General features: G+C 39.2%; 1 protein-coding gene across 9 annotated transcripts in view; it reads left to right on the top strand.

Moving 5' to 3' along the window:
* KCNAB2 (potassium voltage-gated channel subfamily A regulatory beta subunit 2) overlaps nt 1-7,596 on the top strand; it is a 416,103-nt gene extending 408,507 nt beyond the window's left edge. For all 9 annotated transcript variants that reach the window (XM_063943446.1, XM_063943443.1, XM_063943448.1 and 6 more), the window contains one exon: nt 293-7,596. In XM_063943446.1, the coding sequence (XP_063799516.1) occupies nt 293-382 (90 nt within the window). In that variant the 3' untranslated portion in view covers nt 383-7,596. The remainder of the gene's footprint in view (nt 1-292) is intronic.
* The last annotated feature ends 8,883 nt before the right edge of the window (nt 7,597-16,479 follow it).

Genomic DNA, 16,479 nt, shown 5'->3' with positions numbered 1-16,479 from the left:
GCCCACATAATAGCTTTGGGAGGCAGCCATGGCCATGATGCATCAGAAAACACTCCTCTGGGGGTGAATTAATTAGGCGGCTGATCCGTTTGTGGCATCTGGTCATAGCAGAGAAAAGATTTACATAGTCCACGCCTCCTATGTGACTCTCACCCGGACCGATCTGCTTGAGACTACTACAAAACGGAGACTCTGAGCCGCGGCTAAAATTATAGCGTGATAGACTGAGAGTTCAGCATCATCTTAAAACCTATATTGCTCTTATTCTGTGTCTCTTCCTTTGCTGTCACAGGTGCTTCCAAAATTATCCTCTTCCATTATTCACGAGGTTGATAGTATTTTGGGCAACAAGCCATATAGCAAAAAAGACTACCGATCCTAAGGCAGAATGCTACAACAGTGAGTGGTTCCGGTTCTGCTTCGATCCAAGACTTGCCTGCTTTAAGCTTTACTGAATCCAAGTGGAGTGTGGTTGCATCAAAGAACACAACATTTCCGGACAGTGTCGGGAAACTGTTAAAGTATTAATGTGAGAAACCATATGCTTAATGTATACAAATCTACGCTAATTTGTTTAGCCGCACAATAATTAGTTACAGGATGAACGCACTTTTGTGGTTACGGAAAACCTTTTCTCAGCATCCCTTTTGTGTTCATCTTGGTAAACTCAGGTTTAATTTGAACATTTCTTCTATGGCAGAAACTTGAGCTGTTGTCGCAGTGCAGGTCTCTGGTTTTATGTCGCTTCAAGACACTCCGCCCCTTTTCTTTCTGAATGTTGTCTACCAAGAACTGGAATTTAAAATTTTCCCAAAACTTTTAATTTTGCTTTGTGATTAAATCCTATACCTCAGCTAAAGGAAATCCGGCTTATTTAACATTAACTATTTTTTATTATTTTTATTATTTTTGCACCTGTTTTTTGTTGTTATTTTATATTCTCATTTCATTGCATCTCAGTTATGAATACGCAAATCAAATTCTATCTGTAACAGCAAAATTGAATTGAATCCCCTTTGTGTAAAGGATTCATCTTTAGATTAAGCATTTTAGCATTTCCCACGGCATTGAATATACATATTTGCATATGGATTTAGTCCTAGAACGCTCACAGACTTGAATTTTATATTTCGTAGCATGAACGGTAGGGTATTGCCGCAGTTCAGGCTGCTCAGAGATGCTTATGCTAGAGTTTACATTTTTGTTGCTGGTAATGTAACTACAGCCGGTGCAGCCCATAGACCTCTGCACCCAGCAATGGGGGCACATGTTACATATCTGTCAGATCTGTAAGGCTCCGCTCGTCTGAATTGCGGAACTATTGATGTGCTGACCCACAGCATACTCTACAGACCTCCGGAGCGGATTGACCTGTCTCCCCGCCCCAGCCAAGCCCAGCCCATGACTTAAAATCCACCACCCAAATATTGTTTGGTGTCCTGGTGATGGCATATTGTGCTTTTTGCCCACACACATAGTGGATGGATGTAGCAGGTTTATGGGCTAAATCAGTCAGGAGATTGCAGCCTCTCCATCCACGAGACCAGTGATGTTACTGAGGCACGAGGCACGCAGCAGTGATACCAGTACATGGATTAGGTTTCCCTCAGATGTACATACAGGCCTCAGTGTCACCATGAAGCAGGTCATGCTGATATCTCAATAGTGTGTCCCTGCAGGAATACTAGCACGTTATATGTATGTTTGTGGCACTGAACCATTTAGGAGGCACGTCTGCTTTCCCTAGCTGTATCCCTTTATGTGAGGTTCTATTCCGGGAATAGACATACAGCGCACAATGTTCAGTTTGAGCCGCTGACCTGTCTGTTTTAGGTGATCCCTTAATATGGGGAGATGGATTGTTACATGCTGTAACTTTGCTAAAGCCCTTTTATCATTCTGCACAGTTGCTATTGTCCATATCGAATCTACTTACAGTAAGCCATCATAGTGTACATTTATTGTAAAAGAGAAAGCAGTAGGAAGCTCTAGCTGATGGGGAAAGGACGTGTGTGTATATATGTATGTGTATATATATATATATATATATATATATATATATATATATATATATATATATATACACACACAGGAGCAGTAGGAAGCTCTAGCTGATGGGCAAAGGACGCGTGTGTGTATGTATATATATATATATATATATATATATATATATTTACATCCAGGATGGAGCGGTTACCGGATAAATCAGAGATGTCCTCTCCCCGTACACACACACACACACACACACACGCAGTAGGAAGCTCTAGCTGATGGGGAAAGGACGTGCGTGTGTGTCTATATATATATATATATATATTCACACACACGTACGAGCAGTAGGATTATAGCTGACGGGGAGAGGACATCTCTGATTTATCCGGTAACCGCTCCATCCTGGATGTAAATATATATATATATATATATATATACACACACACACACACACACACATATATCCATTAACTCAGAATCCCATACGAAAAGACTAAGAAAATACTAAAAGCCGCCCAGGGGTTGCTGCAGTTGGGGTGGGGTAAGAAACGGCTTAGACAGTATCTCGCTGCTTTTAGAGAAGCAAACCTGTGCTATTGAAAACTGCATGACGTTTCCAGCTGGGTTGAGAAACATTGGCCACTGGATTATGTCCTAATGAGACAGTTTCTACCTAACCGTTAACTAGGGATACCTAACCTGCCATGCACAGAACGTAGACTCCGGGAAAAGCGATTTTGCACAAACCATAAGTAAAGTGTAAGGATCTTGTTCAAATGGGCAGTCATCTTTTCACTGTGTGCCCAATACCTCCTCTCTCCCATTTACTATGCTTAAGCAATACACCAAGGGGGGCATTCAGACCTGATCGCACGCTAGCTTTTTGTGCAGCGCTGCGATCAGTTCAGAACTGCGCATGCGTATGCACCACAATGCGCAGACGCGTCGCACGGGTACAAAGCGGATCGTTGCTGTGCGATGGGTTTTACAAAGACTCCATTCGCTCAGCCGATCGCAAGGAGATTGACAGGAAGAAAGTGTTTATGGGTGGCAACTGACCGTTTTTGGGAGTGGTTGGAAAAATGCAGGCGTGTCCAAGCGTTTGTAGGGCGGGTGCCTGACGTCAATTCCAGGACCGGACAGGTTGGAGTGATCGCAGCGGCTGAGTAAGTTCTGGGCAACTCAGAAACTGCACAAATAATTTTTGTACGGCCCGGCTGCACAGGCGATCGCACACTTGCAAAGCAAAAATACACTCCCCTATGCGCGGCGACTATCTGCTCGCAGCAGTGCAAAAAACCCCTAGCGAGCGATCAGGTCTGAATTACCCCCAAGTCTCCAGCAGGGGTCCTCACTAAACGTTGTATTGGGGAATATTGGATTATTGACCAGTACAGCATGGATCAGTCCCTATAAGAAGCAGCTAATGTAGTGTACTAATGAGGCAACTTGTTGCAATTTGCGCAAATATACATTTCTAAATCAGTCAGACTAATGAAAGCTAAATTTTGCTGACACACATTTTTGCTAATTGGAACTTTTTATAGTGGAACGCTTTCCAATTCTTTGTACCAGCTAAATTTGTGCAAAATATAAAAAAAAAACCCACCCAATTAAAAAATCCAAGCTTGGCCCAACCTATATCATACAGCTTTTTGCTCCATAAATCTAAGAGCATCAGACAGGGTACATATCCACTTAATCGTATCACTTAAGGCCCATACACACTTGACGATGCACACGTCGTTAACGACCGTCGTTAACGACTTCCCTTGAACTTCCCTTGAACAGCTGAGCAAACGACATGAGCATACACACTACCAAAGACCATTCATCGTTGAAGCATCCAAGCTGAACAGTTTATTAAAATAATGAGCTGGGAACAGGGCTGGTGAACAGTGGCTTGGTCGTTGGTCGTTCACACCATACACATTCAACGACGTCTCTGGTCGGTAACGACCATAGTGGAAATTGAGCATACATGCTCCACAGATAAGCGAGGGTCGTTAACGTCCCGCGGGGCCGCGCATCGGTGGTCGTCGGATGCATACACACTTGACGATATAATGAGTGACGTCGTTGATGAGGGCTGAAATGAACGACGTCGCTCATTTTATCGTCAAGTGTGTATGGGCCTTTAGATTCCACTTTCTCATATCACAGATTCCACTTTCTCATATCACATAAATCTTTTTTTGTTTTTTTTTTGTTTAGAATTGCATACCTTAATTTTCTGAACTGATTTGTTTAACCATTTTTAGATGTAAAGTATGTTGTAGCTTTTTTAAAATTTTTATTGATTGCCATCTATCCATTTGGGCGAGTTTCTTTGCTGGGCCTTTTGGACTCTTATAGCGAGGTTCATTGAAGTAATGAAATGCTAAGGACACGCATTACTTGTCTTATTTGTTTACCCTACCAAGTGCTCTTTTCGCATTGAATTGTTTGTCATGCCTTTAGTCTGTACTATATAACCTAACCATTATTAAACTGTAATTGCTCATCAAAAGAATAGATGGAAATGGTTGTCATGAAACAATATATTTAATACAAGAAGGTGAAGGAAACCAGTAGCCATTGACCAGTGTTAACACCTTCTCAAACTAAGGAGGCTGCAACTTTCTGAAGGCCACTGAATGTGAAGTAGAACTATATTCTTATTTATTGCCTTTTGGGGGGTAAGGGGGTTTTGAGAATACCTTGTACCAGATCACTGTAAAGTCAGACAATCCCTGCAGCCGTTATGTTCGATATAATATGCCATATAGCTCGGGAGCTGCTGAAACGGCCATTGTGGACACAGCTGACGGTAATCATCAGTTTTTCTCCACCAATGTAAGTGGAGACATATCACAGACATGGCTCCGGACCAGGGTTTTAGCAACTTCAAGGATTTGCGGAATTATGCACAGGTGGATTAAGTCAATTGCCAACAAAATGGGTTTTCCACCATCATGCCATTTTAGTGTCTTGGCTTGTGCGTATCCCCAGCACGGCATTATTCCTAGTTTCTGCCATGTCTTAATTGGAGCAGGCTGAGTCGTGTATTTTTCATGCCCTGGGGATACGGCGCGCAGCTGCATACATTACGGAGAGTGTGGCAGATCTGCGTAACCACCTTCTGCAACAACCTTCAAAAACTCTCTCGTAGAAAGGCCACAGAGGCTGTGATGGGAACCAAAAAGGTAAAGCTGTGTGTTTTTAGTAGATGTTGCAGGAGGAAAGGACTGATATTTAATCACTGAACAATTTACAGGGGGAGAATTGTCATCATGCAGATATTTTTTCACACAAGAAAAGAGTATTAGAGAAGGAGGACTCCGAACCGTTGGAGGAAGCAGAAAGAGGAGATAAAACAACTACAGCACTGATTTAGTCTTTAGAGGGTAGGGTCATTTCATATCATTTCAACACACTTTTTGTTATAATTTTACCTCTCCAGCTCAGGTTTTGTTCAAATTTGGTATATGGAGAGTATATATGTAGTCTAAGAAAAGAAATACATTTTATTGAAATATCTCATGCCGTTTCCAAAGTATGGTTATGTAAAGTTTTCAAAAATCTGTCAAAAACGCGCAACCAGCATATTTTCAAATTGCCATAGCAGCTCTCCTAATTAAGGTGGAGCTAGAGAAGACCTCTTCATCTTCATTCTTGTCCATCACATAAGAACACCAAGGTTTCTTTCTATACACAACGGATATATTACTTTGTGAATGGGCAGAAGAAAATATATCTGGAAATTGATGTTCACAACGTCAAATGCTTTTTATACCTGTTGATTCAAGTACATTAAAAATATCTGTGAAAACCTTTTCTAAGGCTACAACATCATCTACAGTATTCGTTATAAAATCTCTAGACAAACTCCAGTTGACACAAATAAATGGCTATATATCCGTTGTGTATAACAAGAAATGGTGGCTTGCTTATGTGATGGACAACAATTAAGTTTAATTAAAAGTGATCTTCCTTCATCCAGCTGGACCTTCACAATCATTCTTCTATCCATGGAAGCCAGATGTACTATGGATACCTCTAATAGATGTCTTATGCAAAGCCGACCCTATAACTCCAACTGGAAGGATTTAAGTCTGTCTCCAGATGACGCTTTAAAAACCACTGAGGCATTGTCAAATATCTTCAGCTAACATTGTTGACTGACTAATACAATTTCAAGTATTTCTATTCAACTTGATTTATATAATTAAACTAATGAAGCCATCAAATCTATTATTACCTATTACTACTTGTATTGGGGGTGTTTCATAGGGTCGAGCACACTTAGGTCGAGATTGTCTAGGTTAACCACTATTGGTCGACAGTAACTAAGTCGACACCTAAAATAGGTCGACACAGGCATTAGGTCGAAGTGACAAAAGGTCGACGTGAGTTTTTGTTTTTTAGTGTAATTTTCTTCGCAGAGTGACCTGGAACCCCAATTAGTGCACCGTGTTTGATCGCCATGCTTCGGGCAAGGTGCCCCGCTCCGCTACCGCTGTGTTCAGCACAGGTTACCGTTCTCAATTATATTCCACGTAAAGTATGAAAAGTTAAAAAAATGAAAAAAAATTGTGAAAAACTCATGTCGACCTATAAACCATGTCGACCTAATGCATGTCGACCAGTAGTGGTTGACCTAATGCATGTCGACCTAGAGACCAGATACCCTTGTAATACACCTGGCTTTTTAGAATAAATTACCTTGCTTTAAAAAAATTTTTTTAACTATGAACCCATTATCCTCCCACTTTTAAACTGGCAAACATTTAATATTAGTATAGACAATTTCCTGAAATTGTTTTTTTTACTTTTTTGTCTACACTTTTTTTTAAGATAATCCAGATCAAAAATTTCAGTTTGAATTTGGAAAAAGTTTTTCCTTACAAAGCCTATTGTGTTGTATATTATATGAACGGTCATAAAAAAACAGTAAAATGGCTCCACTTCCACCTCTCTAGATTAATTAGGAGAGCTGCTAAGGCGATTTGAAAATATGTTGGTGTGCATTTTAAATAAAATTGTGAAAAATTTTTTAGACTACGTATATACTCTCCATGTACCAAATTTGATCAAAATCTTAGCTGGTGAGGTAAAATCAGTGTGTTAATTTTTACACGGAATGACCCGGTAGTGGGTAGGGATCAACCCAGTGCTAGGCACACGACCTTTGTGAAGTGGTCACACCCCGTCCACTTTCTGCCCTTATTTGAACAGATGACAGTTGGACGTATGAATTATCTAAAAAATATATATACCAACTTTTATAGGATCCCTGTTAGTTGAGTGATGGGGTACATAGTCCTGAAGGCTGGTTTACATAATGGCTGCCTCTTTCTTTGTGTTGACACTTTAACATGCTTTAACATTACATTCAGGATGTTCAAGATGGAGGATTGAATCAGATTGTCTGTATCATGTCTTGTCCATGTGTAAATAATTGCTATCTTTTTTTATATTTCTGTACATATATTGGTTGAGTTGAGCTGCATTACATTATGGACTGAGATTGCAGTGTGCATTGTGCTTCTGAGCGGGAGTTCAGAGATTAACAGCTAATGTATTAATGGAATGACAGCGAAATAAAAACAAAAAAAGAACATGTCCACGTCTACTGTATTTTGTTCTCCTCTTTATAAATGCGTAAATGGGCGAGAGAAATAACACACTACTGGAGGTTGCCTGTCCAGCAGGTAAATCTTAGGATGGAGAGCTAGGTGATTATGTAATAGGCTCCGACTTTATGGAACTGGACTGTTTTCAGTGAGTTTGCCGCTAAATTTAAATGGTTGATTTTTCACATTAAAATTGATGGAGAACTTGACAAAAACACACCGGTTCCATAAACTTAGAAGAACCTGTTACATAACTCCGCTGGGCTCCAGTGTTCCCTCTAATTTTGGAAACACGCATGTGGAACCTTTCACTGAACCTGTTGTCAAGGTATTGACATTTCACTGTACAAATTTAGTCCAAATGTCGATGTCACTATATTTGAGATACTGTATACTCAATTTGAAGACGAATCAATGAGATGTTCATGGCCTAGAGAAAAACATATTAACAAACAAAGATGGGAAAAACATGAGAAAAAATAAAAGAGAAATGGCAAAACATACGTGAATCCATCCCTAAACGCTCAAGCAACTCCAAAATAAGAGAACTGAAAACATGTTTACAAGGCTTAGACTGACCCCTGATAAAACAGAAGTCCTGATAATAGGTCTGCAGCATAGCCAACTGACAGGACTTACGCTTGGGGGTTCAGAACTACAAAACACTGAACATGTGCGGAATCTTGGTTTTGGCCTGTATAGTGGCCTGACACTTAAACATCAGGCGTCAGCCACAATCAAATCCTCATTATTTCATATGAAGAACTTAGCCAGAATCAAGCACTTAATTCCCTCAGAAGACCTGCCTAAAGTCACACATGCATTTGTATCATCATGCCTAGGCTACTGCAATGATATCTACCTCGGTCTCGCAGCAAAAGAATTGTACCGCTTGCAGATGGTACAAAATGCAGCTACCAGCCCCATTCCAGCCACATAACACCTATTCTACTTCCTTCGCTGGCTACATGTAAAATGGCAAATTGTTTTCAAGATTGGCTTACTCACTTTCAAAGCCTTACATGACCAGGGCCCAAGGTAATTTAAGCAGCTTCTAAATCATTACTGTCCCACTCGATTATTACAATCTGTAGATGAAAGACTACTAACAGTACCTAGAATCTCCCAGAATTCACTTGGGGGTCGAGCTTTCAACTTTATGGCTCCAACTCTATATAACTCTCTTCCCTGCACAGTGTGAGAGGCCCCCCACTGTAGAATCCTTTAAAAATAGACTAAAGACTTACCTATTTACTCAAGCATTTCACTAATATATACTGTTAACCTTGTTTTGTATTTTGAGCTGTAAAGACAATTGTAAAGCTTTTTAAGTCCTATTAGGAGAAAAGTGCTATAGAAATATCATTAGTAATATTATTATTATTATAAGGTGGTACTAGACCCAACTTTGTCACAGTAAAACAAACGCTTCCAACTCAGACCAATATTGGAGAAATTAAGGTGGAAGAGGAAATGTCCACTATAGGGCTCGTTTGTCCCAAAATTAAGATACTTTGGAAAAAAGTAAAGGAATGAATTACAAATATGAGAACCGTTCCACCCTATCCCACCTTTTCACTACTACTGTACTTCGCCCAATTCCTAATGTCAGAGATAAACCTGCTCCTGTACCAACTTCCTTCGGTTGTCTGTTTAAATACCTGTTACCAATCGATTGGGAGACTCAATCAGCAGACATCACACATGGTTATGTGAGAAATGGATTACTAAGTAATGCCTTTGGCGCTAGCTATGAGCTGCTTGACTGAAAGGCTGCTAATATACCGGGGTTAGTTAGGCCCCACAACTAGAACAACACAAAATAAAAATTAGCGCGAGAAAACTGGATATTAAATTTATCACAATTTTAATAAATTGATTTAAAAAATAGTACTGTTGCAACAGATTATTAAAACACAATATATATGATTGAATTTAGGGCATATCTTAGCACTGCAGATAATGAAAAGTTCCATAAACTTTATATATTGCAAGTTTTTTTTTGCCGGTACTCAAATGAAACAGTACATCCCCAGGAATGCTGCCACAGTCCAGGAACAAATGTAGGCGAATGGAATATTACCAACTGCTGTTGGAGGTGACCTCACGTAGCTTGGTTCAAGATGCTGCTTGGTCCAATTAATTGCTCAGGTCCATTAGTGCAGGTATCCAATTCGCAGATGAAGGGTTCCTATATCAGACTTCCAGGCTTTTAGTATGAGGATGATGAGACAGAGTCCAGCTATTCCACCGACGCGTTTCGCTGTTTCACACAGCTTTTTCAAGGTGATATACTACAGTGACTGAATGCCCTTTTTATAGCAGTGCTAATAGCCCATACATTACAGGTGTGACAAACTAAAATCGCATAAAAAATCCTAATATTATAATTATATCCAGTTTTCATGTTTAGTGACAGACACTGAGACCATATTAGATAATCTAAATCATGATTTAATATTTACAAAGCCTTTAATTTGAGGTTGGTAGCAAAAAAGCCGGTTCCCGATCACATGATCGCGGGACCCGCTTCCTGTATATGGAACGCAACTCTGCTCCCATTCGTTTACATCATGGTCACGTGACCGGAACCCAGCCAAACCTCCGACGAGCTCGGCGTCTTGTTGCCAAGAGACGGACCAGAATGAGACTACTTTGGTTTATTGTCTAGGGGTTCTTATAGGCATATACAGGAATTTGTTACACGTCACAACACATAAGCATAAGCGTCATTTCTCACACACAGAAATCATGAGACATTACAGTCCTTGGGAATCAGTCTGCAGACACTGTTCTCACAACATCACTGTCCATCACAACATGTCCCAGGTGATAAGCGATTAGCTTGACCTTGTATCCCAGAGGAACTTTTCTCTAACTAATGAAATGTCAGCATTACTTATAACTTTTTAGCAAAAGCATTTCTTCATATACAGACAAATGGCTACTGTTATACAAAATGGCTAAAATGACTTTAAAATAATGCTGTCTCTCTCACTAAAATGGGCAGAAATTATTCTAACCCTTATAAAGCAAAATGCTACAAAATATTTTGTTGCTGCATTTTGGAACAAACAGGACATACAGAACACTACCTTCTGTAACTAGAATGAAAGTAGATATTTGGCAGATAGCCATATGGTAGCCATCACTAATATCCAAGAAACCAATCACAAATGTACAGATATCACATTTTTGTTTTCCACCTATTTTAAGTCCAGCGCCTAAACAGATAAAATTAACAACCTTAATTTAATGATGAGGGTCTGCCATCTTGTGGCTGATGAAAGCACATTTCACTTGAAAATTTGTCAACTCAAATGTTCTCTCATAAGATATTTAACACAGTGTCATGGTTTTTTTTTATGTACATTAAAATATTTGTAGTTTATTGAAGTACATTGATGAGTCCTATGCTGTGAATGCTGATGTCCTATGAATAAATAAACAGTTGATGCCATCTGTATGAAGAAAGTTCAGTCTAAACCTGGCAACTTACAGTAGGGTCTAAATCCTGGAGATATTAGGTATTGTATATTAATATGATTGCCCTCTATAGATTTAATTGGCGTATTGGTTTTACATACGACTTGGTTAATTAAGAGTTTACATGAGCTACGGATGCTCCCTGTTTAGATTTACTCATACATAGTAACATAGTAACTCAGGTATATAAGGTGCAGCCGTATGCTTCTTAAGAAGTGGGACCTAACCACAATGAAACGCGTTAAGGAAGCTACGGTGCCTAACTACACCTTGGACCAATTCACATCTTCATCTGGACCAGCTGCAATGCATCTACCACCTTCCAGCACCACCCACTGTCAGTCATTTACTGTATTGTGAGGTCATCTTGCGGTAGACACTTGGATGGACGTTTTGGTTTTTATGAAGCTGGTAATATTTTCATAACTAATCCGGATTAGTCTGCACATTAGACTATTTCATCTGCTTGGAATATGAGTAGTTTCTCATTGACTTTTGAATCAATAATGGTTCTGGATGCCTTTTAGGGTTGTACACATACTATAGATAGTATAGAATTTATTTAATTTCTTTATATTTCATATGTAATTTTAATGTCTGTTCAGCATTAAAAGTATGCATTATGTCATCCAAGTCATATTTACATCTATTCATCAGTCATATTATTTCTTATAGTTATGTAATTTTTCTATATAGTAATAATTTATCTGCCATTTACTGAATTTGCACTTTAACCATTATTAGCGTTGTTCATCTTTTGTCTTGATGTCATATTAATCTTTAATTTGTATAGCTATATGGTTTCATCAGAACTAGGTACCTATTTATTAAGCCCAAAAATACATTCAGTCCTTTGAACACAGCTGTTTCTGAGCTTTTAATGAGGGAGTATCATAGCTGATGCTGCAGTCCCCATATTCATGCTTGGAAATACAGTCCCTGAGAGTGTGTGTGTTTGAACGTGGAAGGAATTTGCAACAATAGAGAGAGGATATTTACAGCAGGTCACAAAGTGAGGTTGAAGGCGCTTATAGTGTAGTAAGTAAAGTACCATAACTTGGCATGTAGAAATGAAATGTCAAGTATACTTAAATATAAAATCATCAGGCTTATATGAACCATTAAGTATACTTAAATATAAAATCATCAGGCTTATATGAACCATTAAAACCCACAGTGTAATCTTCTTTCAGGACTTCTTTTCCACAACACGTAAGTGTAGTAACTTTATATTTGAAATGATCAGATTAAAAACACGTATGCTATGAAAGCTTGATGAATAGCGTATCAATATGATGGATAAATCACCAATTGTCCTAGGGAAGAAATGGAGTATTCGCTGACGATTGGACTCATGAAGGGCGGATCACACCTTGGTGGAGATGCTTCTTAGGTGGTGGTGACCACAAGATATACAGGGTCACCCAATGGGTTTAATTTTAGACAAACTTCCTCAGGGATAAAGAGACTAGCCATGAAGGTGCTTTAATATAGCTAAAAAAAACTAGAGCCGATTACTTTTGTCCTTATGTTTGTAACCAAAATGACTCGTAAATATTGTATTAAGTAATGTGATGCGACTTCAACAAAATGGCTGCCATGTTAATGATTGTGAATAATGCGTGACTAAATAAGTGTAGAAAAATTAGCGCTGAGCACATTTCATATTGACCAATCTATAATAAATAATTCTTTACAAATTGATATATTAACATGGTAACCATTTTGTTGTTCCTCTTGCTTCTGCTTTTTATTACCCGTCTCCGTCCTGCAGGCATAGTGACACCGACGGGGGGAGTGAATGTCCGTTCCAGATGATGTTACTAAACTGTTAAAATAAAGGTGATGTTCGGAGCACCAATATTAGAATTCCAGTGCTCCCCTCTCCTTCTGCGGATATGGTGCCACACAGTCTCACCTCGGAGCACAATTGGTCATCCATCACTGTAACTAAGGGTTCGGCTTGGTTAAGAGAACATCCCAAGTTTAACCTGTTCCATGGTTTTGTGAAGTCACCAGTCTTCTAGCTGATCCAAACTTCCTATGCAAGGGAGGGAGATGAGGATCCTGCTGACCAGGGCCGGACTGACCCACAGGGTTACAGGGGAAAATCACACCTCATCTTCTAATGTCAGGTTTCAGAATTATACATTGTTACTCTATTATAGGGTCAGTTACCTGGCAGTGCAGGAACATGGATGAACAGGCAATGCACTGTAGTATCCCTGCTGTTTACAGGCTATGGGGGTTATTCAGAGATGAACGCATATGCAGCCATCATTTACAACCCCACGTACATGTCCCACATCATTTACACCTCCATGTACCTGTCCCACATCATTTACAACCCCACGTACATGTCCCACATCATTTACAACCCCACGTACATGTCCCACATCATTTACAACCCCACGTACCTGTCCCACATCATTGACACCTCCACATAGTAACAGTTTCTGTGGTTGAAAAAAGACAATTTGTCCAGTTCAATATATTTGTGGTCTCCTATGCTGTATTGTTTTTAGGACTAATTTTGTCTGTTGATAATGTCGGCCGTTGTGTTTATTCCTCATTATTTTTATAACTATAGTGTGTGACTACGCACCATAACCCTGTATATCCTTATCCATTAGGAATTTATCTAGCCCTTTCTTAAAAGTGTTGACCGAGTCCGCCACTACTACTCTCTCAGGCAGGGAATTCCAAACACGTATTGTCCTTACTGTGAAAAATCCTTTTTAGTCTCTGTACAAAATCTCTAACCTAAGCGGGTGTCCACGTGTCCTCTATGTTGATCTTACCAAAAACAGATCCCCTGTAAGCTCTGTGTATTGGCCCCTTATATATTTGTAAATGTTGATCATGTCCCCTCTTAGTCTCCTCTTTTCCAGTGTAAACATGCCTAGCCTTGCAAGTCTTTCCCCGTATTCCAGCGTCTCCATCCCCTTAATTAGTTTAGTCACCCGCCTATAAACCTTTTCTAGTTCCAAGATATCCTTTTTGTAGTATGGTGCCCAAAATTGTGCACAGTATTCAAGATGTGGCCTCATTAGTGATTTATATAATGGGAGTATAAAACTCTCATCCCTTGCATCAATTCCCCGCTTTATGCATGCTAATACCTTGTTAGCCTTCTTTGCTGCAATCCTACTTTGGGTACTGCTGCTTAGTTTGCTATCTGTGAACATCTAAATCTTTTTCCAGTACAGAATCCCCTAATTTTACCCCATTTAGTATGTAGGTGTTATTTTTGTTCCTTGCTACCAAAGTGCATTACCTTACACTTGTCTGTATTGAGGCTCATTCTCCATTTTGCTGCCCATGCTTCCAGTTTAACTAAGTCGTTCTGAAGAGACTCAGCATCCCCCTCCGTATTTATAACCTTACACAATTTAGTATTGTTTGCATAAATTGACACCATGCTCTCTAGATCTACTGCTACATCGTTAATGAAAATTTTGAACAATAGTGGTCCAAGTACAGACCCCTGTGGCACATCACTTAGTACTTCAGTCCAATTTGAAAAAGTTCCATTTACCACAACAAGCTGATCCTTATTATATAACCAATTTCTGATCAAGTGCATATTGTGCTCCCTAGCCCCAGTTCTTGTAACTTATACAGTAGATAAGTCTCATGTGCAGTACTGTGTCGAAAGCTTTAACAAAGTCTAAAAAGATTACATCCACCTCCTTACCCTGATCAAGGTTCGCACTAACTGTTTCATAAAAGCCTAGTAAGTTTGTTTGACATGATCTATCCTTCATAAATCCATGTTGGTTCCTATTAATAACCTTATTGGCTTCAATGAACTTCTGTATACTATACCTTAGAATACCTTCTAGTACTTTCCCCACCACAGATGTAAGACTAACTGGTCTATAATTACCCGGTTCAGATTTACTTCCCTTTTTGAATATCGGCACTACTTTCACTATACACCAGTCTTTGGGAACCATGCCTGATGTAATGGTGTCATTGAAGATCAACAATAGCAGTCTTGCTAGTTGAGTGAACCTCCATGAGAACCCTTGGGTGAATTCCGTCGGGACCAGGTGACTTAGTAATCTTACATTTTATTTAATCGCTCACAAACTACCTCCTCACTTAAATAAGCACTTAGCAGTGTGACATTATCTTTGTTGAGATTGTGTGTTAATTCATGAATCTGGTCCTCTCTTGTAAATACCAATGAGAAAAACTCATTTAATTTGTCCGCTACAGTATGTCAATATCATTTTTGATTAAGACTCCCAGCTGGTCCTTTAAAGGGCCTATACTCTCATTCTTTTATCTTTTGCTGTTGATATATTTAAAAAAAAATTGGGGTTTGATTTGCTTTCCTATGCTACTAGCTTTTCAGTTTCTACTTTAGCCACTCATTTCCTTTTTGCATATTTTGTTACAATCCTTATAGTGCTGGAATGACTCCGCATTCCCGTCTGATTTGTATTTTTTGAATGCTCGCCTTTTTTCCCAATTAGTTCCTTAATCTTTTTGTTAAGCCACATTGGTTTGGAATTTTTTAGTCCTTTGTTTGCTGCTCATGGGAATAAATTTGCGAGTATTATTAATAAGCAGTGATTTTAATACCTCCCATTTTCCGTAGTATTTTTTCCTTGAAACAAAATTTCCCATTCAATGTCCCTTAAAGCTTCCCTCATCATGTCAAAGTTGGCTTTGCTAAAGTTTAGAGTCCTAGTTGAGCCAATATAGGACTGCTTATGAAAACTGATATTGAATGTGACCATATTGTGGTCGCTCTTTCCCATGGGCTCCCCTACTATAATAATTGATATCAATTCCCCATTGTTAGTTAATATCAGGTCTAAGATTGCATTGTACCTAGTTGATTCCTCGATTAGTTGAAGTAAGTAATCATTTAGTATGTTTTACATATTACCCCTAGTAGTATCACATGAATCGTTTGTCCAATTTATCTCCGTATAGTTAAAATCTCCCATCACTATTTCATCTCCTACTCCTGCTGCTTTTTCAATTTGCTTCAGTAACATTTCCTCATCAGACACATTAATACCAGGCGGCTTGTAGCAAAGCCCCAACACTATCTTTTTTTGTTCCCTTTCCTCCGCTTGCAATTTCTACCCATAACGTCTCAACAGTATTTACAGTCCCCTTGTGAATATCTTCCCGTATATCAGGTTTTAAAAACGGCTTACTTAAAGACATACCCCTCCACCCCTTTTATTTAATCTCTCCTGAACAGCGTATAACCCTCTAGATTGACTGTCCAATCATGAGATTCGTCCCACCAAGTTTCAGTAATGCCTGTAATACCATACTGTTTGCTTGCTGCAAGGACGTCTAGTTCTGCCTTTTTACCTGTAAGGCTTCTAGCGTTTACATACATACAATTAAGATAAGT

The sequence above is a fragment of the Pseudophryne corroboree genome, chromosome 10 (assembly GCF_028390025.1).
Source record: "Pseudophryne corroboree isolate aPseCor3 chromosome 10, aPseCor3.hap2, whole genome shotgun sequence".
Lineage (NCBI taxonomy): Eukaryota > Metazoa > Chordata > Amphibia > Anura > Myobatrachidae > Pseudophryne > Pseudophryne corroboree.
The sequence above is the reverse complement of the archived record's forward strand: the minus strand, read 5'-3'. Positions and strand labels throughout refer to the sequence as shown.